At 45.0% G+C, this 23863-nt stretch overlaps 2 protein-coding genes across 9 annotated transcripts in view; one reads left to right on the forward strand and one right to left on the reverse strand.

Moving 5' to 3' along the window:
• RAD54L (RAD54 like) lies at positions 1-23233 on the forward strand. 5 transcript variants are annotated; one of them, XM_023534942.1, is made up of 19 exons: positions 7-130; positions 650-653; positions 737-823; positions 2250-2369; positions 7574-7634; positions 8364-8499; positions 8931-9000; positions 9112-9400; positions 9608-9732; positions 14092-14242; positions 16279-16405; positions 17644-17718; positions 17827-17957; positions 18484-18594; positions 18747-18870; positions 19238-19316; positions 19637-19816; positions 22568-22731; positions 22818-23233. In XM_023534942.1, exons 2-19 carry the CDS (start codon positions 651-653, stop codon positions 23026-23028), a joined length of 2244 nt encoding a protein of 747 aa, XP_023390710.1. In that variant the 5' UTR covers positions 7-130; position 650; the 3' UTR covers positions 23029-23233. The 5 variants fall into 5 exon arrangements, with proteins under 5 accessions (XP_011365929.1, XP_023390710.1, XP_023390711.1 ...); XM_023534943.1 differs by having other exon boundaries at positions 56-71; XM_011367627.2 differs by having other exon boundaries at positions 1-653; positions 18484-18534.
• Positions 23144-23863, reverse strand: part of LRRC41 (leucine rich repeat containing 41) — a 17820-nt gene continuing 17100 nt past the window's right edge. For all 4 annotated transcript variants that reach the window (XM_023534941.1, XM_011367622.2, XM_011367625.2 and 1 more), the window contains one exon: positions 23144-23826. In XM_023534941.1, the coding sequence (XP_023390709.1) occupies positions 23607-23826 (220 nt within the window). In that variant the 3' untranslated portion in view covers positions 23144-23606. The remainder of the gene's footprint in view (positions 23827-23863) is intronic.

Raw genomic sequence — 23863 nt, forward strand, 5'->3', positions numbered from 1 at the left:
GTTCGATTCACTGAGCCTGGTGGGGCCTAGGAGCCCGGGCGGCTGTTAACGCGCGCTTTGGGAAGAGGAAGGTTAAGGGGGAGTGCTGGGGCCGAATTCATCTCTGCCGCTCTGTTCAGCCCTGCCTGAGGTTCCCCTCCCAAGTCCGGGTCTTTTACTTGTCCTGTCTGGATCCCTGCTGGACTTCCCTCAGTCTGAGCCTCTCTGCACTCCAGACCTGGGAAATCCCCCTTCTCCGGGCTCGGGCTCTTCGTCCTCCCCAGGCCTCTGATTTTCACCCCGGCCTCTCTCTCCTGGCCTGTGATTTCCCCTTACCCTCACAGCTGCGCTCTCCCTTCACGCCCACGTAGGACCATTATCCTGGCTGTATTCTGCCCAGCCTGGTAGTCCATCTATCCCCCCATCCTAGAACTCACCTCCTCTTGGATACTTCCTCTTGGCCTTCTCTGCCGCCTGATCTAACTGACGACAGACGGTTTGAGCTCAACCCCAGCCCCTGGCTGAATTCCCTCCACGCTCCCTCTTTAGCCCATGCTCTCACTAATATAGCAGCCAGCTCTTTACCAGGCCCTGGTTCTGTATTCTCAGCTACTGGGTGCCTTTGACTTTTGGCTGATGGGTACTTGACATTTTATCCTCCTGGGTCTAGGATGGTAAGTGTGTAGTCTGTCTGGACCTAAATGAGCTCAGGCTGTAGGATTCCTGCAGGTGCTCAGTTTCCATTCTCTCCTTTCAGAGGAGGAGCTTAGCTCCCAGCCAGCTGGCCAAGAGAAAACCAGAAGGCAGATCCTCTGATGATGAAGACTGGCAGCCTGGGGCAGTGGTGAGTTTCTGCCTTCAAGGGGATAGGGAAGTTGGGGATGCAGGAGTGTTTGGGCAGAAAGGAACCCTGTACTTGGTTTCTGGGGTTACATGGAATGAACCCAGTCACCTTCAGAAGTCTCTCAGTATTAAAGAATACTTACTATGTGTGAGGCATTGAACAAGATCAATAAAGTATTTGTCCTCAAGGTGCTCACTAGAAGCTAATATACCCTCAATATTCCTGGTAGGGGGAGTACTCCAAAGCAAAAGAGCATGTTGAGTTGGGCCCTTTGACTCCCTTGGGGAAAAAAAGTGCTTTCCAACAGCAAGTAGCAGCCTGCTCTTTTGCTTTTTGTCCCCTGCCCAGTGTCACAGAACAGATTGTATTGGGCTTACCTTAGGGTCCTGAGCTCACTTGGGCCTAGATCGGAGGGGTGGTGCCCGTCTATCTCTGCTAACACTCAAGTACAGTATGTTCGACTTTGGACTAGGCCTTGTGCTCTGCTTCCTACCTTCAAGGCTTTCTGGAGCTGGCTGTGGGCAGGACCTATGTAAACTAGAATCAATAGGACAGTACAGCATGTATTTCAGAGACAGCAGTTCAAGAAGCAAGGGGTTGACCACTGGAAATTTGAGGAAGAGGTTAGCTAAGGAAGGTCTAGAAGGCAGTTTTTAGTAGGAGCAGTGACTGAAAGCATACAGAGAGAAGAGAAGGAGCCTGGTGTTTCTGTTTCAGGTGGGCCTTATAGGATCATAGATGCTTCAAATACCTTGGCAAGCTGGTAGAAGTGGGCTCTTGCCTCATGGCTCAGTGAGGCTTGCTCTCTAGTTGCATTGCTGGTGTGCAGGAGGTTCTTCTACCTACGAGGGTGGCCCGTTGGCTGCTCCTTGCCAATTACATGGGTTTTAGACTTGAACTTGGACAGCACTTGGTGCAGCTGAGTCATAAATGGTGCTATCTGCTGCTGATTGCTCCTGAAAATGCTTTTGGTACTAAGGTCCTCACTGTCATGCTGTGGAATGACTGGAGAATGGCTTCGGTGGCCTAGAAGTTGAGGGCAGCTGTACTCTTGTCCCTGCTTTGGGAAACTCAGAGAGGGAAGCAAACAATTGCTTGATCATTCTTTGGGGCTTTTGGAGTGAAGATTTGGGGCAGCATGCTACACTGGTGGACTTACTCTCATACATTGACTTCATTCACCTCTTCCAGTGTGCCATCTCAGATCAGGCAAGTTCTTTAACCTCATTAAGCTCCAGTTTTCTCACCTATTTAATAAGGATAATAAACATTTAACATAGGATCACTTTGAAGATGATACATGATAATTTGTATGAAGAGTTTTTTTAGCATAGTGTCTGGCACTTAATAAGTATTTTAAATGTTAGTTGCCATTGTGGTGAACTCTTGTCTTCCAGACTTCACTTTCTCCAATATTTTCTCATAGACTCCTAAGAAACGGAAATCCAGCAGTGAGACCCAGAGCCAGGAGTGTCTCCTGTCTCCTTTTCGGAAAACTTTGACCCAACTAACGAATCGACCACACTGTCTGGACAGTAGTCACCATGTAAGTCAGAACCTCAACTTGCCGATGTATGTGTGTGTCCTATTGTTTTGCTTAGGGAGATTCGCACCCCTGAAGACTCCCTCAGGGCTCTACAGAGTAGCCAGCAGACAGATTTTGGTGGGGGCTTTGGGCTTGCTTTCAGCTCTCAGGGCCTGGAAGAAGCCTGGCCTTTTTCCTTAGAGATGTGTGCTGATTTGGAGTCCTCTTTGTTTATAGCTACTTAGGCACCAGATCTCAGGTGGCTCAGATTCCTGAGGACACGAGGGTATAGGAGAGGGAAGGCACTGCATGCCAGCTCAATCTCTGACTCTGTATATGGCTCTAAAAAGTACCAGAGTCCTACAACTTTCATGTGCAATCATCACCATGTCAGGTTCTGTGTAGTAGCTCATGTAACTCTCATTTTTCAAGATGAGGAAGCTGAGCCTTAGAGGGGTTAACTTGCCCAAAGTTACAGAGTAGTCAGATCTGCCTAGCTCCATTCAAAGCTTTTCCCACCAAGTTTTCTGAGGGACTGTGATGTTGAACTCTTGGAATTTCTTAAGTGACTAGATTGATAATGGTATCTTTTGTTATTTATAACAAACCGCTTTTGACCACACCTGAGTTTATGTTAATGAGATGACTTCTGTAAAGATCTAACCTTGGGCTGGTTGTCAGGAGAACCAACTCACCAATGAATGGCCAAGGCTTAATCCATCATGCCTTTGTAATGAAACTTCCATAAAAACCAAAAAGGATGGGTTTAGAGAGCTTCCGGGTTGGTGAACAGGAGCTCATCTGCGTGCTAGGAAACAGTACACCCGAAATGCTACGGATATAGAAGCTCCTGTGCTTGGGACCCTTCCAGACCTCGCTGTATCTCTTCATCTGGCTGTTCAGTCATATTTTTTAATATCCTTTGCGATAAACCAGCAATCTAGTAAGTAAATTTTTTCTGAGTTCTGTGAGTCGCCCTCCCAAGGTCATTGAACCCAAGGAGGGGGTTGTGAGAACCTCTGATGTATAGCCTGTCAGTCAGAAGCACAGGTAGCAACCTGGTTTTGGGATTGCCATCTGAAGTGGTGGGAAGGAGGCAGTCTTGTGAATCCTTAACTTGTAGGATCTGACCCTTTCTTTGTGTCGAGAATGTTAGAATTCAGTTAAATTGTAGGACACTCAGTTGGTGCCAAAAAATTGCTGGTTCTGTGTCAGAAGTAGTGTAGTATTGAGAGTAGAGGAGATACACAGGAGTGTGCTTTTCCTTTACAGGGACATTTTGAAGGAAAAATGGGAATCTCTTGATGGGAATATGGAGGTTAGTTATGTGTGCATTCATCTGACATTTAAAACATTTTTACATAATGTTTGATAAATACAAAAGAATACATATATAGCATTGTAAGAGATACAACACAAACACTTGTGAACCCACCATCCAGGACTAGAACATCATCAAAGTCATCTCTTTTCCCAATCAATCCCAGAGGTAACCACTATCTTGAATTATGTTCATCATTGCTTCCTTTTCGTGGTAGTTTTACCATTTGTATGTAATATAATTTGTATATAATTATATTGAGATATACAAATGGTATGTAGTCCTCTGAGACGATTTTCATTCAGGATTCATTCAAGTTGTCCTTTGTAACTGTCTTACTTAAGTGCGGGGATGGTGGGGATACGCACTGGGGGCCTAACCATCTGGAGGCTGGTGAAGACCTGAATCTGAGGGAAATGTTGGTTAGGCTGAGTCCTGAAGAATATGAGGAGTCAGCCAGGTGAAGAGGGTGGGAAATGTTCTAGATAGAGGGAATGGCCTGTGTGAAAGCTGTGAGGAAGGGGCCTGTCAGGGAGGAAAAATTTTCCTCTATCCTAGGTTCTTCTGGCTAGATTACTAATCACATTGTTATGAGACAGTTTGGCAGAAAAACAAAGTTTAATAACTTTATATACCTTCTATATGCATGGTAGAGACCCAGGAAAACGGAGTAACTCGCGAAAATGGTGGAAGCCATCACCTTAAATACCACTTTTAGCTAAAGACAAAAAATGTTGGGGGAGGAGACTAGGTTAGGAGAAGTGATCAGGAAAAGCACAGTAAATGGAGGTCTGCGGATAAATCCATGCCTCCATGATAGTGGAGGCAGGCCTGGTTCAGCGAGGGAAATACCTTTGTTTACAAATGGAGATTTCCCTTACAAAAGTAAATGTCCTTTTACAAAGGGTAACTTCTACTTGGTTTTCAGAGCTTCTATGTCTGCTGTTTGTTAAAAATAACCAACCTAAAATAATATCTCAAAAGTCATATTTTGGGGTGGCAAAAACTCGGCTTCCCTTTAGACTCTAAAGGCAAAAGTGCCTGGGCCCACAAAAGTCATAATATAGCCCTGGAGATGAGAACTTTTGCCTTAGACACGATGAGATGAGTTTGAAGTCCCACAAGATGTCTAGGTTTGGAGGTGGTTGCAAGTGTGGATGTGGAGCCTAGGAGGGAGGTATTGACTGGAAATAGATTTGGGATCATTAGCATATTGATGATATTTAATACCTCTAAAGTGTATTGGAGTGTTAGGGTGAATGTGTAGTCAGAATTGCTAAGGGCTAAGCCCTGAGGAGCACTGACTTTTAAGGGGGTTAGGCAGAGGAAGGAGAAAGCCCACTAGGGGACTGGGTGTGAGGTCCCAGAGAGGAAGAATAGTGGGAGAGTGGTGTCATGGAAGTCAAAAGCAGAGAATATTTGAGAAGGAGTGGCCAGGTTTGTCTGGTAAGAAAAGGATAGAAACATCCATTGGAATTAGGGTCTTGTGGGCTATTGGTGATTCTGGTCAGAGGCATTTCGGAGGAGTGGAAGGGCCTAAGATAGATTGGAGGAATGGGAGATAAGGGGAGAGGGACAGTTCTTTCTAGAAGTTTGAAGGGGAAGAGATAAGAGGTCAAAGGAATTTTTGTTTTTTAAGATAGGAGAGTTAAAGCATGTTTTAAATGCTGATGAGAGTAGAGAGGGAGAGGCCTAGATAAAGGAAAGATCAGGCAGAACTGACAGAGTAAATCTCTCTGGGAGAGGAAAGCTTTGACCTTGGGTAAAAGAGGGAGATGCTCTCCCTCTTCTATCAGAAGGAAAAGATGATATGAATTTTCAGTAACTAAATGAACAAAGTGAGAACATGTTCTCTCCCCTGCCTCTGCTAGAGTCTCACAGATATTACCAAATTCCCAGAGGCTGGCCATTGCGAGTCTTGCAGGCTGTGTCCTGACATGCTTTTGGCCAAGGATCCACATTTTTCTGTGCTAGTTGCACAAGCTTGCAGTTCTCTCTTCTGAACCTGCGGCTCCTGGGTCTTATTGACAGTCTTGCTTTTTAAATTTGGAGCATAAATTCTTGGCTACTCAGAACCTGAAATCTAGTCTCTTGTATTATTAATCTTGAAAATAATATTTCAGTTTTAGAACTGAAGGCAGCATTGATGCCAAATTAGAAAGGAAATTAAGAGTCCATCTCCTTCCTTTTCTTCTCCTTTGACCTAAGGGTAGCTTTTTGTTAGCATCTTTCATATTTAGAGTTTCTCATTATCATTGCTATTCATAATTACAGTAATCATGGTATCAAAAATAGTCAATAAAAGATTTTATTCTGCTGCAGAGAAATATGCAGATAAACAAAGAATTTGGGCTTTTCTCCAACCCTGCCCTTGTCATGTTTAGTGTGATAATGATGTTCAGTTCCCCCCCATTTCTTTTCTATCTTCCAATAGATTGCCAAATATATTCATTACATTTTTCCTATTTAAAGTACATTGAGTTTGTATAGAAATTTATAATGATCTGTATAGAAATGGGTCAGAATAAAAATGTAAAAATTTCAGGGCGAGACAGGCTTGCTTTTTTTCCTATTAAACTGCCTTTTTACTGGAAGGGAGTATTTTTCATTACTTCTTTTTCCACTAATGTATTTCCATTACAACTACCTTTAGGGTTTCTTTTCTTGCTTTCTCCTTGCTCTCTTGGGTTCCAGTTCTCGTTTTGTTGAGGTTCACAGGCTATTGTAATTTCGCAGAGGGCTCAGGTGTGTATAGATCAGAATTTCAATGGAGTTGTCAGAGTTAGCTCAGGAGCTGGTGCTATGGACACCCCTGCCTCCTCTTCTGCCTCGACCCCCCATAGCCCAGTGCTGATTCCAGGCCTACACGGTGGCACAGGGTCTTCCTACAGGCCCTGAAATGGAAGCACCAAGACCACCCTTTTCTAGGACCTATGTATATCTGATTCCTGTCACCCTTTCCCATTTGGTTTTTCTTGGTGTTTTTTTCTCATGTTCTCTCTCTTGTGCCTTCCCCATGGCAGGAAGCTGCTGACTGGACTGATCCATATGGCTAAACTCAAAACAGGTTGGGTTAGGACACCATATTGCCTACTGGCTACAAGTAAGAGTCCTGGAATCAGGGAAGTCCTACATCTGTCATGGCTGTGTGACTTGTGAAAGTGACAACCACTCATCCTAAATTTACTCCTCTGTAGAATGGGGAGGCCAGTAATATATGGACTTCATAGGCTGTTAGTGAAGATTAAATGATAACATGAATACATGGGGCTTAGCACTGCATCTGGCATACATTGTTAGTCATCATTCTTGTCATTTTTGCTGTCGTTAATATTATTACTTTACTAACACTACTAACGCTACTGCTACCACTACTTTTTGAAGGCTTGTTTGGTTCCCAAGGAGGCTGATGTGGGAATTAAATAGATAGGCAAAATTGATATGACAAAAAAAGGAAATATGAGGTATGCTTGGGAAGGTGAAGCTCTATAGGATAGTAGTTGAATCCGGGCATTGGAGTTCCTTGTTAGTACTGGGATTGGGTAAGTTTGCGGTACTTTCTTCTTAAGGTGCTGCACCCTGGGGAGTAATTAGGTATCTACACTGGCATGGTCTTTCATGAGCTAATGGGTCTGAGCCTTGTGGTTGACTGAGGTAGGCACTTGCCAGTGGCACTCTGCTGTACCTGGGTATTTGTAGAACCTTATGTGAAGCCTCGAAGAGGAAAGCTACTGTACAAAACCTAATATTGAGCACATCTCTATGTTCTAGCTGCATCTGAATGAGATGTAATCAAAATACAATGCTCTCACTGTATTACAATGCTTAAATGGGCATTTTAGGCTGCATTTGTAAAAATATTCCATAACATCTCCAAATCCTTGTTTCTTCTCTTTCATTTTAGGAAGCATTTATTCGAAGCATTTTGTCAAAGCCTTTCAAGATCCCCATTCCAAATTATCAAGGTAAAAATAGAGACTTCTGTTTTTTGAATCAGTCATGTGTGAATGTGCCCTAATAGATGAAAACCTCAGCTTTTATACATACAAGCTTACTCTGGAATTGAAGATCCTAGTCCAATGGTGACCTTGTATGGGGTGACCCCCCTGAAGCCAGCATGAAAGCTGTGTTTGATAGCTTCAGCAAGGGCTGCCAAGACCGATTGCTCTTCTTTTTGGTGGGGATGTGCCAGTGCTCAGGAAGTTCCTAGTGGGTCAGGGCAGCTGATGGGTCCAAGTGTCATTAAGTCCAAGTGAGTTCAGTAGCATCTCCTTTTTGAAGTCGACTCTTTTGGAGGCCTAGGTTCTACAGAGTTTTCCCCTGTCCTATGTAGGGCTTAGCATTTAGCAAACTGGGGCTGGGCAGGGAAGAGGCCAACTCTCAAGAGCTCCCAGTCCTGAAAGACCCCTGTAGGGTTTCAGACCTTTCCAGGATTGATTTTAGTCGAGATGAACAAGACCCAGTCCTTTAGAAGTTTGTAGTTGAATGGGAAAGTAAAATAGGGGAATATTCTGATCTGAGGCAGACTGGGATAACGGTCACATAGAGGTGCCCAAACTGGGTTTGGAGAGGTTCTAGGAGAGAGAGGGTCGTGTGGAAGCTTAGGAAAGGTTATGAGAAGGATAAGCATTTTGACCTGGGCCTGCTGGAGCTCCTCAGCACAGAGGTTCAAGTAACATATTGTTGGTTTCTAGGTCCTCTGGGCTCTCGGGCATTGGGCCTTAAAAGGGCTGGGGTCCGCCGGGCCCTCCATGACCCCCTGGAAGAAGGTGCCTTGGTTCTGTACGAGCCTCCCCCGCTGAGCGCCCATGACCAGCTGAAGCTTGACAAGTATGTGTGTTGGTATTTCTTGAGCAGTTCTGGTCCTCTGTAAGTGCACATAGTGGAAGGGCCGCGGGCATTTGGTGTGATTTTTCCTTGGAACTACCGTATGTTTTCAGAGTGCTGTCATGGGTACTGTACCATCCCAGAGACTGGGTAGGTGGGGAAGGACAGTGCCTGGGGAAGAGCATGTGGACATGTCTAGTTGGTGGGGGTCTCTCACTTTTTCCCACGAAGGAGCAGGAGTTGAGGTGATGACATAGGGAACCCATCCCCCTCCTCTAAATTCGCCTGGAGCAGGAATTTACTATGGTTTGATTACCAGGCCCAAAAGTCCTTAGGCAGCTGCCTCTGTAGCCTCAGGATCAGTAGGATACAACTTCCTGAGGGCGTGCCCTTGCCCATGTCTGGGTTTCATGTTTTCTTTGCTGTTTTCTCAGGGAAAAACTCCCTGTCCATGTGGTCGTTGATCCTATTCTCAGTAAAGTCTTGCGGCCTCATCAGAGAGAGGTAAATGGGAGAGCGGGGGAAATGAGGTATGGATCTGAGCGCAGGAGGCTGCCATCCCTGGGGCAGCAGCCATGTAGATGCCAAAGTGGGCTGAGTGCTGTTCTTCCCTAGGGAGTGAAGTTCCTGTGGGAGTGTGTCACCAGTCGGCGCATCCCTGGCAGCCACGGCTGCATCATGGCTGATGAGATGGGCCTGGGCAAGACACTGCAGTGCATCACGTTGATCTGGACACTTTTGCGCCAGAGTCCAGAGTGCAAGCCAGAAATTGACAAGGCAGTGGTGGTGTCACCCTCCAGCCTGGTGAAGAACTGGTACAATGAAGTTGGGAAATGGCTTGGAGGGAGGATCCAACCTCTGGCCATTGATGGAGGCTCTAAGGACGAGATAGATCAAAAGCTGGGTATGGAGTCTTAACAAAGATATCCGCACTCTTCTACACAACTTGCTCCTTTCTTATGTGTATGCTCAGAGTTGAGGACAATGAGGGGTGGAAGAGGAGAATTCCTATGGAAAATAGTTGAATAATTATTTTCAGGCTAAACTGTCAAACTGATTTTTTCACCAAGATAGTCTAAGATTGGTTCTGTTGACACCTTTTATATTGTAGAAGGATTCATGAACCAGCGTGGAGCCAGAGTGCCTTCTCCCATCCTCATCATTTCCTATGAGACATTCCGCCTTCATGTTGGAGTCCTTCAGAAAGGGAGCGTTGGACTGGTCATATGTGATGAGGTACATAACTCAGCAGTTTAGGTAGTAGGAGAAAGTCTGTCACAGTCTCCTCACTGAGAACTACCATTCAAAGGCTGTGCTGGTCCCTGGGGAATGCTGACAGAGCATGCTGCCTCAGAGGAGGCAAGTAAGAGGGAGAGCCCATGATTCTAGTCTGCCAAAAGAAGGATTAAGCAGTGTTTGGAACTCTAAAGAGGGCAAAGTGCTGTGGGCTGATTGGTTCTGTTGCCCCCAGACAGTATTCCTAGATCAAAGAAGGACTTTGAAGGATGGGAGGGATTTGGATGGTTGGAGAGACATGGATACAGTGTTTAGGGGGATGGGTTCTAGAGTCAGACATTATTCAGATCCTGGCTCTGCCACTTCCCAGTAATAGACCTTGAACAGGTTATTTAACCAGCTGAGCCTCTGTTTCTGTGTCAGTAAAGTGGGTGATAATATCTACATCATAGGATTATTGTGAGAATTAAATGAAGTGATCGAGAGAAGCTCTTATTGCAGTGCCTGGTATGTCTTAAGACTTTGGTAAATATCTGGTTTTCATTCTAGGCCTGGGGGACTCATGTGAACAGAAGCACAGACAGGAAGGTCCAGTGTAGACAATCCATATACCTTGTAGTAGTCTGGGTTGCCTCTCTGGGACTAAAGGAAATATGGCAATAGTTACTTCCTGGCCTTTTCTAGCACTACGCATGAATGGTGGTAGAGATGCTACTAAGGAAGAAGTGAGGGTGGCTGGGAGCTTGTGAGTATAAAAAATTGTCCAGATTTGCAAGGAGCTTGGCTACCCCGAGGCTGCTGCACTTGTTTGTGCTTCTTGGGGAGAGTTAAGGTCACTTTACCATATACCTGGGGCTTTAATGGAAAGGTAGTTGAAAGACTTGGCCCAACTGTCAATTTATTGGCAAGTTTGATTCCTGTGGGGACTAAATTACCCCAGTATCTGAGGGTCATTTGGGAGAGCACAGAGAAGAAAAGTTTACTTTAGGATGCCATACTTGTGAATTGTCAGCTATTTCCTAGTTGGGCTTTGTTTGTACTTGAAGAGTCAGTCACTATCTGGCATGTCTGCAAACTTCTGATATCTTCACTGGCTGTTTCTTGTAAGAGTAAGGGATTTAGCAGGTTGAGGTTGGGTATGTGCATGACCACCTTGTGCAGCTCACGACCCTGGTATGTGCTTCGTCACCATGGAGGCCGGGGACTGTCTGAAGAGTCTAATCCAGAGGCCAGGGCATTGAGGGAGAGGAAGGCAGGCTGTAGCTGTTGAGCCCTTGAGGACTCAGATTTTAATTTGCTCTGTAGTATTTCTTTCTTTTCTTTCTCACTCTCTCGTTTTCTGAGCTGGCTCTGCAGGGCACAAGGGACCAGGCTGCCTCTTGCCACACTGAAGCATCCTGACTTTCCCTTCTACATCTACCTTTCATTTGTCAGCAACTTTTCAGCCAAAATCCTGAAAGATCATCAGCCTGCTCTAGGAGGAGAGAGTTTGTCCTGTTCAGACCGTGGAAGGGAAAGGTGCCACCCCAGGATTTCACGTTCCTGCTTCCTTCTAGCTCATACTTTTCTCTGGAACACACAGTTCTGCATAATAACTCTGTACAAAATCCTTGGTCTTCAAAGTAGTCTGAGTTAGGGCAAATCAGAAGACTTGGGATCAGCCTTCACTTTGCCACTTATAAGCATGACTGCAGATGAGACTGCTCTGACACTCAGTTTCTTTATCTGTAGAGTAGATGACACAGGGCCTATCTGAAAGGGACATGATCTGGATCAAGAGAGAGGATATATGGAGGCATTCTGTAAAGTGTATGAATAGGAGAGGGACTGACATCATCATCATCATCTCAGTTTTGGAGATAAGGAGACTGAAGTGTAATGACTTGGGCAGATATACCCAGTAAGTGCATAATGAGCTGGGACTTGAATCCAGGTCTGCGATTTTAAGTCCTGGCTCTTATCTCTTACTATCTTTGATGTAACACAGACGTGGCGTAGGAAGAATCTTGACTTAGATATGGAAGGACTGTCCCTGAGTGCCTCATCCAGACCCATGTATGTTCCTATATAATTGTTAGAATACAAAGCAAGTCAGATGGAAAATGCTGGGGAAAAAATAAAAAATGAGAATGCTACTCATAGGGCTCCTGTTTCAGAGAGAAGTGGTGGTATTTGATCTTGGATCATTTTGTTGTTGTTGTTAAAACACTCTGCCAGAATAGAAATTCAGCAGCAACTTATAAATGAGATTTGACAACTTTTCATGTGGCCAAACATTTGATTTGCTGAGATGACAGAGTTTCGGTTTTAAATCCATGAGCGATAGTGGCAGGAGCTGGGTTTGGAGCCAGGGAGGTGCCATAGGGAGCTGGAGTTGGCTTTCCCTTCCACAGAGACCCATGTGGATAGCTTGTCAGCCTAGTTCCTTCATTGAGATATTTACTAAGTACCTATAAATGTGTGGGCCCTGGGGATCCCATGATGTTTGCCCTTGGGCAGCTTCAATTTAGAGGGACTCAAATGTTGGTGCTTCTTCTCCTAGGGCCTTTTGGGTAATTTTCTCACAAGTTTCAAGTATTATTTGCCTCTTCAGCTCAGAAGTCTTAGTCTCTCTCAGGGCTAGTGCTTGGAGCCTCCAGTCCTTTTTCTTTATTTTGTTTGTTTTGGATGTCTTAAAAAATGGTTTTTTTTTTAATTGAGATATAATTGACATATAACATTCCATTAGTTTTAGGTGTACAACATCAAGTCGTTTTTTAAAAATTTAAATTCTAGGTTTGTCTAATTCTTCATTAATAGTAATGTTGGTTATTCATTCATTCTTTCAGCAAACATTGACTGAGCAGAGCTCTGTGTGGGCCTCTGTCCTATGTACTGAGTTATAAAGGCAAATCTGACATGGTCTCTGCCTTAAGAAGTTCTCGCCTGAGTGAGGAGATAAAGTGCAATACAGTGTGATTAGTACTCTGGTATATATAGCAGTGGATGAGAGGCAGAGTAGTACTGTACCCAGACTTCAGAATCACACAGATATGAGTTCAAATCGCAGTTCTGCTACTTTCTACCAGTGTGATTTTGGATAACTGTTCACCTCTCTGAACCTCATTTTCTCTAAAGTGGTATTATAATTTCCATTCATCTGATTGTTATCTGGAATATAGAATATAGAAGAGAATACAGTAAAGTCCTTAGTACAGTGCCTGGCACATTAAAAGGATTCAGTAAACAGGTAGTATGTTCAGAGTGCCATAGAAGCACAGAAGTGAGAGAGACCAACAGCCTTGGGTCATTGGGGAAGGCTTTGCATAGGAGGTGACATGTGAGGAATTTGCCTGTGGAAGATAATTCTGGGCAGAAGAGTGGCATGAGCAAAGAGACCTAAGGAAATCCAGCATTAGGAGTGGGGAGGAGTTAATGGCTTCCTGGACTATGACAAGCTGTGGAGAGTGTCAGAGAAGCTAGCTATGGCCTTATTGAGAAGTACTAAGCTAATGAGCTTGGACTTGATCCTATAGTAGGGAGAGTCAGTGGAGGGTCTGTGTTTAACTGCATTGTGAAAGACTGACCAGAGGAAGCAAGTCTGGCTTGTTGGTTCATTTTACACTCGTGGTTTTGTTTTCTCTGCCTAGCCCAGTGAGTGGGGGCTGGGGGTAGAAATGGCACAGGCCTGATCTTGCCCATATGGTTCTGGGAAAGGAGGGGAGACGATAGGGTTTTTTTACTATTTTCTTGAAAAAGGCTTAAAAGAGTGAAGTAACAGAGGCATGTAATGGTGTATGTGTGAGAGAGCAAGAGAGACAGAGATAGAGGTAGGGAGAAATAGGGTTGGAAAAGAGATGCAAAGGGAGGCAGAGAGGGGCTTTCTTTAAATGTAGGAACTGTGTGAATTCTGTAGCAAGAGGGGAGGAGGAGCTTGGGTCAAGTCCTTTTAGCACTGACAGCCTCGACACTGCCTGGAGACTGATATGAAAGGCATTTGGCTCATGAGGTCTAGTTTGGTTGAGCTGGTGTGGGGAGGATTCCCTAACACAGGTCTTTAACATTGCTGAATGATATCTGAAGAGGATAGGCAGGCTGCTGAGGCTCTGGAAATTGGGGCAAGGAAGAGGAGGGGAGGAAACAAGGAATCTTTGCTTTATGGTTGTGTAGCACTGTTTGGAAACTGAAGTTCTATCTCCTGAGCCTGATGTTTCTTCCCAAGCAAGTGGGTAAACTCACTCTTGCTGTCCACTGCCCCATTCCCCAGGCTCTAGGACCTGTAATGTTTATGATTCCTCTTTTCCTGTCTACACAAGATTTTGTTACCTTTAGGGATGCAGCACTGTGCCCAGGCCTAACTGAGAATTAATTTCCTTTCAGGGACACAGGCTGAAGAACTCTGAGAATCAGACTTACCAGGCCCTGGACAGCTTGAACACCAGCCGGCGGGTGCTCATCTCTGGGACTCCCATCCAGAATGATCTCCTTGAGTATTTCAGCTTGGTACATTTCGTTAATTCGGGCATCCTGGGTAAGAATCCAGCCTTGTCTGCTACATGGAGAGGAGCCTTACCTGTAACTCTAGCTGAGGAGAGAAAGTGAATGCTAGTTGTGTGTGGGTCACCAGGCACTCTTGTAGGAAGACTTCTTTTGTCAGGGAGAGCCACTGGGAGCTCTGCCGAGCAACTTAGCAAGGTCCACCCTAGCCATTTTTCCACTGTAGAGGTGGCAGACTATACAGGGCATGGGGTCACCGTGAGCTGTGGATGGAAATACTACCCCCAGGCATTTTTGCCCATCACACCCTAGCTGCCTTACAAGAGCTTTGGCTTCAGAGCAGACTGTCTTGGGCAGTTTCTTTTTTTAACCATTTTTAGTGTACAATTAAGTGTAATTAAGTACATTTATGTTGTTGGTGCAACCATCACCACCATCCATCTCCAGAATTTTTTTCATCTTGCAAAATTTAAACTCTACCCATTAAACGATAACTCCCTATTTCCCACTCCCCCTAGTCCCTGGCAACCACAGTTAGGGCAATTCTTGCACAGAGATAACTGTGAAAGGGTTTGTTAGTGCCACCCCAACTTGCCAGTGCTCAGGAAAATCACTTTAGGCAGTGAACCAGCTGAGTAGCTAGATTTTCACAAAGTGAACACATTTGAGTAACAACTACCAGATCGGTTACTCACACCATCTCAGCAGCCCTGCTCCCCTAATCACTACTTCCTCCTTTTTTCTCCCGAAGTAAAAACTCTCCTGACATTCAAGATTGGTTTTTGCCTATCTTTTTACTTTATATAAATGGAATCATACAGTATATATTCCTTTGCATCTGGTTTTTGTTCAACATCATGTTTATGAGATTCATGATGTCGCCTGTAGCTGTAGTTTGCTTGTTCTTTTCCATTTTTGTATACTATTCCATTTTATGAATATATCAGAATTTATCTATTCTGCTGATAGACAATTGAGTTATTTCGTTTTTTTATTCTTTTGAATAATGATGCTGTGAACATTCTTGTACATATCTTTACCTGAGTATAGTATTCATTTCTCTGTTCTAAGAGTGGAATCGCCAGGTCATCTGTTATGCATGTGTTAGCTCTAGTAGATAACTCCAGTTTTCCAAAGTGATTGTACCAGCACTGTATGAGAATTCTAGTGTCCCTACATCAGGGGTCAGCATTTTTTTTTCTTAAAGGCCTAGATATAGTAAGCATTTCAGGCTCTCAGGCCAAACTCTGTCACAACTACTTAACTCTGCTATTATAGCATGAAAATAGCCATAAAGTATAAAGGCATGGCTGTGTTCTAATAAAATTTTATTTACAGGTGGTTGGCTGATGTTGACCTCTGCTCTATATTATCACCAGTATTTATCTTTAAAAAAATTTTATTTTAGTCATTCTCTTGGTGTTTTGTGATATCTCACTGCATTTGTCAAATGTTGAATGTTGGACTCCTTTTAATATGGTCACTTGCCATTTAGAGATTCTCTTTTATGAAGTACCTTTTTTTATTCCTAGCCAAAAGAAAATCCTATACCCATTAAGCATTCACTCACTATTTCCCCCTTACGTCTAACCCCTGGCAACCACCAATCTACTTTTTGTCTCTCTGGATTTGCTTATTTTGGATATTTCATATCAATGGAATTATACAATATGTGACCTTTTGTCTTTGGCTTCTTTAACCTAGCATAATATTTTCAAGGCTTATCAGTACTTCGTTGTACTGATTACCTTTTATTTCATCTTTTACAAATAGCCTATAGGTAGACTTTTTTAAAAATTCAGTTTTGCAATTGGATTGTCTTTTATTGAATTATTTGGTGCACTTATATTTGTGATTAAATATATTTTGGTTATATATTTGGGTTTTAATCTACTATCTCACTATTAGGCATTTTAAATCTTAACTACTTTGGTACAAATTGCCTATTATTTGTTCAACTTTGTTCTTGGCAGGAAGGTTGCTCTATAACAAAATAGTCTGCCCTTATTGGCAGTGGGGAAATCATTCTTTTTTTATATTCTTTAATATTCCCTTCTCTCCTGTGTTTAGGAACTGCTTATGAGTTCAAGAAGCACTTTGAGTTGCCAATTTTAAAGGGCAGAGATGCAGCTGCCACTGAGGCAGACAGGCAGCTAGGAGAGGAGCGACTGCGGGAGCTCACCAGCATTGTGAATAGGTAATAGCAGGGTGAAGGCTGGGCTAAACAGCAGCACCTTTCTTTGGGTCCCTCCAAGTTAGGTCATCAGAATTGCCTCCTAAGCCATCCAAGGCCAATTCTTTGGAGCCTTGGCCTATAAGGATTGGGATTCTGAAAAGAGAGTGGGATCTATGCCCTGACTATAGCCGCTGAATAAATGAAGGGGTCTTGCAGGCCTAGTCGTTTCTTCCTGGCCTAGGCCTTGTGGTCTGGTATTGGGTTGCTTAGCAGGTTGCTACTGAGGAAGCTCTTTTCTGATGCTATTGAACTTCTTGAGCAAAATATCTGTTGGAGCAATGTTAGTACTTTGGAAGCTTCTTGTCAGTTGGTCTCAGACCTAAAGCACCAGGCTTCCCTTCTCAGGCCTTACAGCCTTCTTTCACAGGTAGATCTGATGGATGGGTGTGGCTCCCAGGCTCAGAGGGCTTTTTCCATGGGGGCCACATAGCCCATGGGCAGGTACATTCCGGACTCTTCTGTTATAGGTATACACACTTGATGATTCATATCCTAAAGAGTCCTGCCCTTCCCAATTGCCACCTCTCTCTCCTAATTTTAGATGGCAGGAGGGAGAGGTATGTTAGGAGCTGTTGCTTAGGTAACTGATTCTTGTCCTTCCTGGTCTGCCAGGAGGTATGGGCTTAATTTCATTGAGCCTTGGGCCATGTGACAACAAGCATTTGGGCAAATGCAAGCAGAAACTCCCCTAGGGACTTAACTGGTTTACAACTTGCTTTCCTTGTTAGAGCACTAGGCTCAATGGGAGACTCTGGCCTCTTCTTGAAGACTAGCTAACCTTTTGAAGGGGAAGAGAAAGTTGTTAGTCAACGCTAGACTATTTGAAAGGGTCTCTGTTTCCATGACAGAGCCTGTGATATAGATATCTGTGCCATAGAGCTGATGGGTCTCTTACTCAGACTTGGTCTTTTTGGTCAGCGGTTCCCAACCTTTTTGGGACCAGGCACTGGTGCTCCTATGAGAAATCTAATGCCTGATGACCTGAGGTGGTGATGCTAACACTGGGGAGCAGCTGCAAATACAGATGCTTTGCTTACTCGCCTGCCACTCACCTCCTGCTGTGCAGGCCAGTTCCTAACAAGTCACAGACTGGTACTGGTCCATGGCCCGGAGGTTAAGGACCCCTGCTTTGGGTGGTATCTGTTATTCCAGTAGTTCACATGGCAGTTTTACCAGCCTCTTTATCTTGTTCTCTCCAGGTGCCTAATACGGAGGACATCTGATATCCTTTCTAAATATCTGCCTGTGAAGTTTGAACAGGTGGTTTGTTGTAGGTACTAAACTCAACTGAGGGGTGTGGAGTGGGTAAGAGCTCAGCTCTCAAAGTGTCTTCAGAGGGCCAAAGTGTGGTCCAGCCACTGACTCAGCTGCCTTTCTTTCAGGCTGACACCCCTTCAGACGGAATTATACCAGAGGTTTCTGAGACAGGCCAAGCCAGCAGATGAGTTACGTGAGGGCAAGATGAGTGTGTCTTCCCTTTCTTCCATTACCTCACTAAAGAAGCTATGTAATCGTGAGTTGGTTCTGTGCTCTGGGTTCCTCTGTGAAAATGAGCAAGGAAGGGTAACCTCCTGCAGGTGATAGAGCCACCTTCACTAAAACTTGTCCAGAGTCCTCACAGAGGCCACATACGATTCCATCCTTCTCCAAGGCATGAGCTCTGCATTTTATACTCTGTAAGTCAGACCCTTTGCTTTGAAAAATTTAGCTTATCCTCTGCCCAGCCCATGCTTGATGCTTGGGTATATGGGACTGTGTGTGTGTTTGTGCACACTTGTGCATATAAAATGTTGGACAGGAGGGAAAATAATCAACCTTACCTTCTCTGGTAGAGCTTCCTTCTTGTTGGGAGTACACACTAATGAGTGAGAGTGTCCATTCATGGTCCCAGGTGCCACTGCTTACACACTGGAATTTGGGACCAAGTAAATCTGGTACTGGGGAAGGTCTTTTGGGTAGGCTTCTGGAGGAAGTTCTAATGAGCACTGAAGTAGACTTTCAAAAGCAGCGTAGCTGGCATTTTGTTTCTTTCCCCCCAGATCCAGCTCTAATCTATGACAAGTGTGTGGAAGAGGAAGATGGCTTTGAAGGTACCTTGGACATATTTCCCCCTGGTTATAGCTCTAAGACTATAGCGCCCCAGCTGTCAGGTGAGCCCTTTCCTACCAGTTTTTGGGTTTCTCTGGGAGGAGGAAATTGTCTTTGTCCTAGACCTATCCTGTCTCAAGGCAGGATATCAAGAGTAAGAATCCTGGGCCATTGGGAAGGCCCCTTGGGGGCTAATGATTTCTCATCTCCCCAGGTAAGATGCTGGTCCTTGATTACATTCTGGCAGTGACCCGAAGCCGCAGCAGTGACAAAGTAGTGCTAGTGTCCAATTACACCCAGACTTTAGACCTCTTTGAGAAGCTCTGCCGGGCCCGAAGGTAGGGAAGAGCCTAAACAAGCCTGCCAAAGGAGTGCCTCCTCTACTGTCCCCTCTGGGAAGAGGAGGTGTTCTGATGGTGGATAAGGGCCAAGATATGGGTGCGGGAGGGACTTCCCAGATGTCGTCTAGTTCCTTATTGCTACAATGATCCTAGTTTCATCTCCAAACAGAATAGCCCCTAGTCCTTCAGGTGCTCCCACAGGACAGAGTCCTGGCCCCTAGCTCCCTGCCCCTTCCTTTGGGAGTATGGGATCTCAGACTGTGCATGAACAGCCTCAGGCATGGTTAGTTCAGCCCCTTCAGTAGCGCTGGCTCCTAGGGGCTTTGCTGCTTCCTTGGGTTTTAATCTTTGGATTCCCCTTTAGGTACTTGTATGTCCGCTTGGATGGCACAATGTCCATTAAGAAGCGAGCCAAGGTTGTGGAGCGCTTCAACAGTCCGTCGGTAAATGCACAGCCCCTGTTCCTACACCACCAATACAGTCAACATCAAAATTTAGGGTTGAGAGAGAAGCTATAAAGGGACTCTGCTCTAGGGTCTTCCTGGATTTTTTTCTGGTGGTTGTTGCAGGGTTAGGATGGTTGGTGATGGCCAAGTTGGGAAATGACTGTGGGCTGGGAAGTTGGATGGTAGGCAAACTGGTGGTCCTCATAATTGGTCTGAGCAGAGGAGTACAGATGCCTGAGAGAGAACAGTTGGCTGGGCTAAGTAGGATTCAAGTTCAGGCTGCTAGAGGTTCTTTTTCTCTTGCTTCCTCTTTACAGAGCCCTGACTTTGTCTTCATGCTGAGCAGCAAAGCTGGGGGCTGTGGCCTCAATCTCATTGGGGCTAACCGACTGGTCATGTTTGACCCTGACTGGAACCCAGCTAATGATGAACAAGCCATGGCCCGGGTCTGGCGTGACGGTCAAAAGAAGACATGCTATATCTATCGCCTGCTGTCTGTAAGAATGTTGATAGTGGTTAGAGTAGGGATGGGTAATGGAACAAGACCTTCAGGACCATCTTAGGTTGTTTCTCAGTGCCTCTCTTTGGCCCCTCTGCCCCTAGCAGTGGCCAGGCTATGGGCTTAGCCTGGAGCCTTTTATTCTGTTCTCTCCATTCTTTCAAACCCTTACAATGCCCTCTGGATGCCTGTTCAGTAGTTAACAAACTTCCTTGTGGCCCCATTCTTTTCACAGGACATCTGCTTTCCCTCACACCTGATTTTTACTGTGCAATTTGCCTGTAGTCTTCTCATATTCCATGTCCCCTGGTGCTAAGAAGTGGTATTGGCATTCTCCAAGTTCTCAGTAATCACTCAGACCATCCATCCTATACTTCTTCTTTTGAAGCTCATGTTGTCTGGCTTGATACCCTGTTTTCCTTGCTACAGTCATCTACCTCTTGCTGTTTTACTAATTCATTGATGACTTTGGACACCAGCTCAGTCTTCATTTCTTCCTCCAATCCAGTTATCATCCTGGCGGACTTCAAGGACCATGCAGTTACCTAGCACTCTGGCCTTTATGTTTCCTTGACCTCACCTCTAATGACTTCTCCCTATTTTAGTTACTCCCAAGGCTACACTGTGGAGCTTTAACAGTACAAAAACTTTACATAGTACCCAAAATTTTAATGGCTGTCATTAGTAATAGCTATCACTTCCTGCCCTTTCTCATTCCTCCTACATCTGTGCAACTTAACGTCCCTAGTATCCCCCGGCCCTCAAATCTGGGTTGACTCTTTTTCTTTTCAGCCTGATCCTAACTGCATCCTTTCACCACTCCTCCCTTAATATCTACTCCACTTGGGTCATTACAGCTGTTCTCAGCTTCTATACCAGATAAAATTTTCATTTACAGATTGGCACTACCACAAATTCACATTCACCATTTGGAGCTGGGCTGTATCTCATTTCCTTCAACGGCCACTTCAAGCCTTCACCACTTCCCTCCAGTTTCGTTTCTAACCCTGTTTCACTTTCTGCAGACCTTGTCCTACTTCATAGAAAAAAAATGTAGGCTACCAGGCTCGAATTCTCTCCCCCACCCCGCTTTCCTCTCTTTAGTAAATCTCTAACCAGCTCCTCCCTTCCCATCTCAGAGGAAGATCATTCCCTTCCTCTCTGCTTGAGGCTCATCATTATAGTTCTGCTCTAGACCTATTCTCATCATTTCCTTCCTTAGCTGATTAATTTCTCCTTTATTCTGATATCTATAAACATATTCAAGTAGCTCTCTTAAAAACAATTTCTCAAATCTGTCTTATTGTAGCCACTACCTTGGGTTACTTCCCGTTCATTCATCACTGTCAAATTTTTCCAAAGCCTACAGATTAACTTCACTGCCTCATCTTCATACCACTCACTCATCAGACCACATGTGCGACTGAACCTTTTGAATACACTATTATTGGCTTCCTAATTGCCAAAACTAGAGGCTCGATTTTTTCCTCTGGGTATCTGACACTGTTGACTACTAATCTTGACATTTTTTTCTTCTTTGGAAACTCCACTCTGGTATTCCCACCTCTAATTATATATGCTCATTATATTGATAAACTAACGAAGTTTTTATCCTAGATCTCTTACCTGAGTTCTAGACCCATATATCCATCACGCACTGTACATTTCCACTTGAATATTTTATGAACATTTTAGATGCATCACGACTTAACTGTTTGCCCTTCTGAATTGTCATTTAGTGGTTCCATTATCCACCCAACCCAAATCTGGGCATCATTCTACTTGACCATTCTGTCTCCGAACAACCAAATTCCAGTTACCATTGATTTTTACCTTCTTGAAATTTCCTTATCTAACCTTCCTCTCCATCCTATCTTAAGGTCACAGTAATCTCTCATTTGGATATTACAACAGCTTCCTAATTCTTTACCTTTGGTCTTTATCCATTCTTCACACACTGCTTCTAGAATGAGCTTTCCAAAAATTCTGATATTGCTTTTCATCACTTCCAGGACAAGGTCAAGCTCTTTAGCCTGGCCTCCAAGTTTTTTCAACATGGCCTCTGCTGACTTTTTCAGTTCCAGTACACTTTCAACATCCTCTAGACTGGCTGAACCCCTCACAGTCCTCTAGTCGGTCAGGCTGATTCCTTTGTTCCTATGCGGTGGATGCCTTCCCTTCACTCTTCTCTTGTAAACTATTCATTTTTCAAGATTCAGCTCAAGGATCATCTTTACTTTCAAGTTTTTCAATACTGTTCCACTCTGCTACCCCTCGTGTACTCCTGGGTATTCTGTACAGATTTCTATTGTTTTACCAATTAGTTTTTCTGTCTCTCCCACGAGTCTATGAGTTCAAGAATAGGGATCATATTTGATTCTTCTTTATATCCTAGTGTTAGCACGGAGCCTGGTATAGGTTATCCAAATTATAGTTATTGAGAGTGAAACTTGGGCTTGCTGTGGAAGCCTGGTGTAGCAACTTCACACAAACCCTGAAAGAATTTAGCCAGGTCCTGAAAAGCTCCATTAATACAAAAAATATCCTGGGTGGACATGTCCAAGTCATGTTCCCAAGAGAAAGACTAGGAAGTGGGCTCAGCTGAGCAGAGGTGTTGCTGCAGAATTCTTACTTTTCATTTATCACCCCTTCTCCTGGGTGGCTACAGTTTTAATCCCTGGGTTTTCCTTCCCCCTTTGTATGAGGATGACCTAGCCCTGCTCCTTTGGCTTCCCCTACCACCCCCTAGGCAGGAACCATTGAGGAGAAGATCTTTCAGCGTCAGAGCCACAAGAAGGCACTGAGTAGCTGTGTGGTGGATGAGGAACAGGATGTGGAGCGGCACTTTTCTCTGGGCGAGTTGAAGGAGCTGTTTACCCTGGATGAGGCTAGCCTCAGTGATACACACGATAGGTTGGTGGAATGCCATTATCTCTGAACTCCTCACATAATATGGAGATGGGATGTATAGTGACCACAGCTCTATCCTCTGCCCCCAGGTTGCGCTGCAGCCGCTGTGTCAACAACCATCAGGTCAGGCAACCCCCTGATGGTTCTGACTGCACCTCAGACCTGGCTCAGTGGAACCACAGCACTGATAAGCGGGGTCTCAAAGATGAGGTACTCCAGGCTGCATGGGATGCTGCCACCACTGCCATCACCTTCGTCTTCCACCAGCGTTCCCATGAGGAGCAGCGGGGCCTCCACTGATAACCAGCTGGTCTGGATATAGCTGTTAGAGGAAGGAGACAGGGAAAAGGGGCTCCCTGCCCCATAGGGCCCTGCTGAATTTTGTTCTCTGGGAGAAAAATCAAGAAGGGCTGCATGATGTTTGCCCAAAATTTATTTTATAAGAAAAACTTTTTTGGTTAAAAAAAGAAAGGAATAAAGGTATGAAAGGGACTGAGGCCTGGGAGCAGCATGGTGAGCCCAGCAGAGAAGAGGCCTGGTAGTGGGCACTCCTATACTTCTCTAAAGCTTGGGTACCTGCTTGAGGCGGCAGGGGGAGGGGGCTATCCTCAGTGATTGATGACTACTGTAATTTCCTGGCCCAGGGTTCCCAGATTTCTTTGTAAGGGGCCCAAAGGCTCTAAATGCAGTTCTGGGAATGCCTTTGCTGGGCCCCATCAAGGCCTCCAGAACCTCAGTGCAAGGGAAGAAGGAAAACAGAGAAAAAAAGGTGGCAGAAAGAGAAAGACAGACTTGGTGGTTGGGAGTTCTGGGCAGCCCATGCCTCAGCCCCTGCAAGCTGATGGTGCTGGGCATGGGCCTGTGAGGCATGGGCCCCATCACATGGTGCTGACATAATCTGCGAAGGCCTGGGATGAGTCCCACGAGTCACTAACCACGTGGCAGGTTGCCCGGAGCCGCCGGATGGCTTCCCTGGCTGTGACTGCGTCTTGGTCCAGCCAGTTCTGGAAGAGGCGCAGGTGACCAAAGGCTCCACGGCCCCAGCGCTCCAGCCGCTTGGCGAACTCCAGAAGCCCATCAGGCTTGATGCAGTTGGAACTGGTAGGGGTGAGATGGATTAGACACCCAGGAAGCA

This window comes from Pteropus vampyrus, unplaced genomic scaffold (assembly GCF_000151845.1).
Source record: "Pteropus vampyrus isolate Shadow unplaced genomic scaffold, Pvam_2.0 Scaffold135, whole genome shotgun sequence".
Classification (NCBI taxonomy): domain Eukaryota; kingdom Metazoa; phylum Chordata; class Mammalia; order Chiroptera; family Pteropodidae; genus Pteropus; species Pteropus vampyrus.

Excerpts from the sequence above, each read along its gene's own strand:
- RAD54L (XM_023534942.1), top strand. Across the intron at positions 7,635-8,363 it reads CCCCATTCCAAATTATCAAG|GTCCTCTGGGCTCTCGGGCA; the intron begins GTAAAAATAGAG and ends GTTGGTTTCTAG. Across the intron at positions 9,401-9,607 it reads CGAGATAGATCAAAAGCTGG|AAGGATTCATGAACCAGCGT; the intron begins GTATGGAGTCTT and ends TTTATATTGTAG.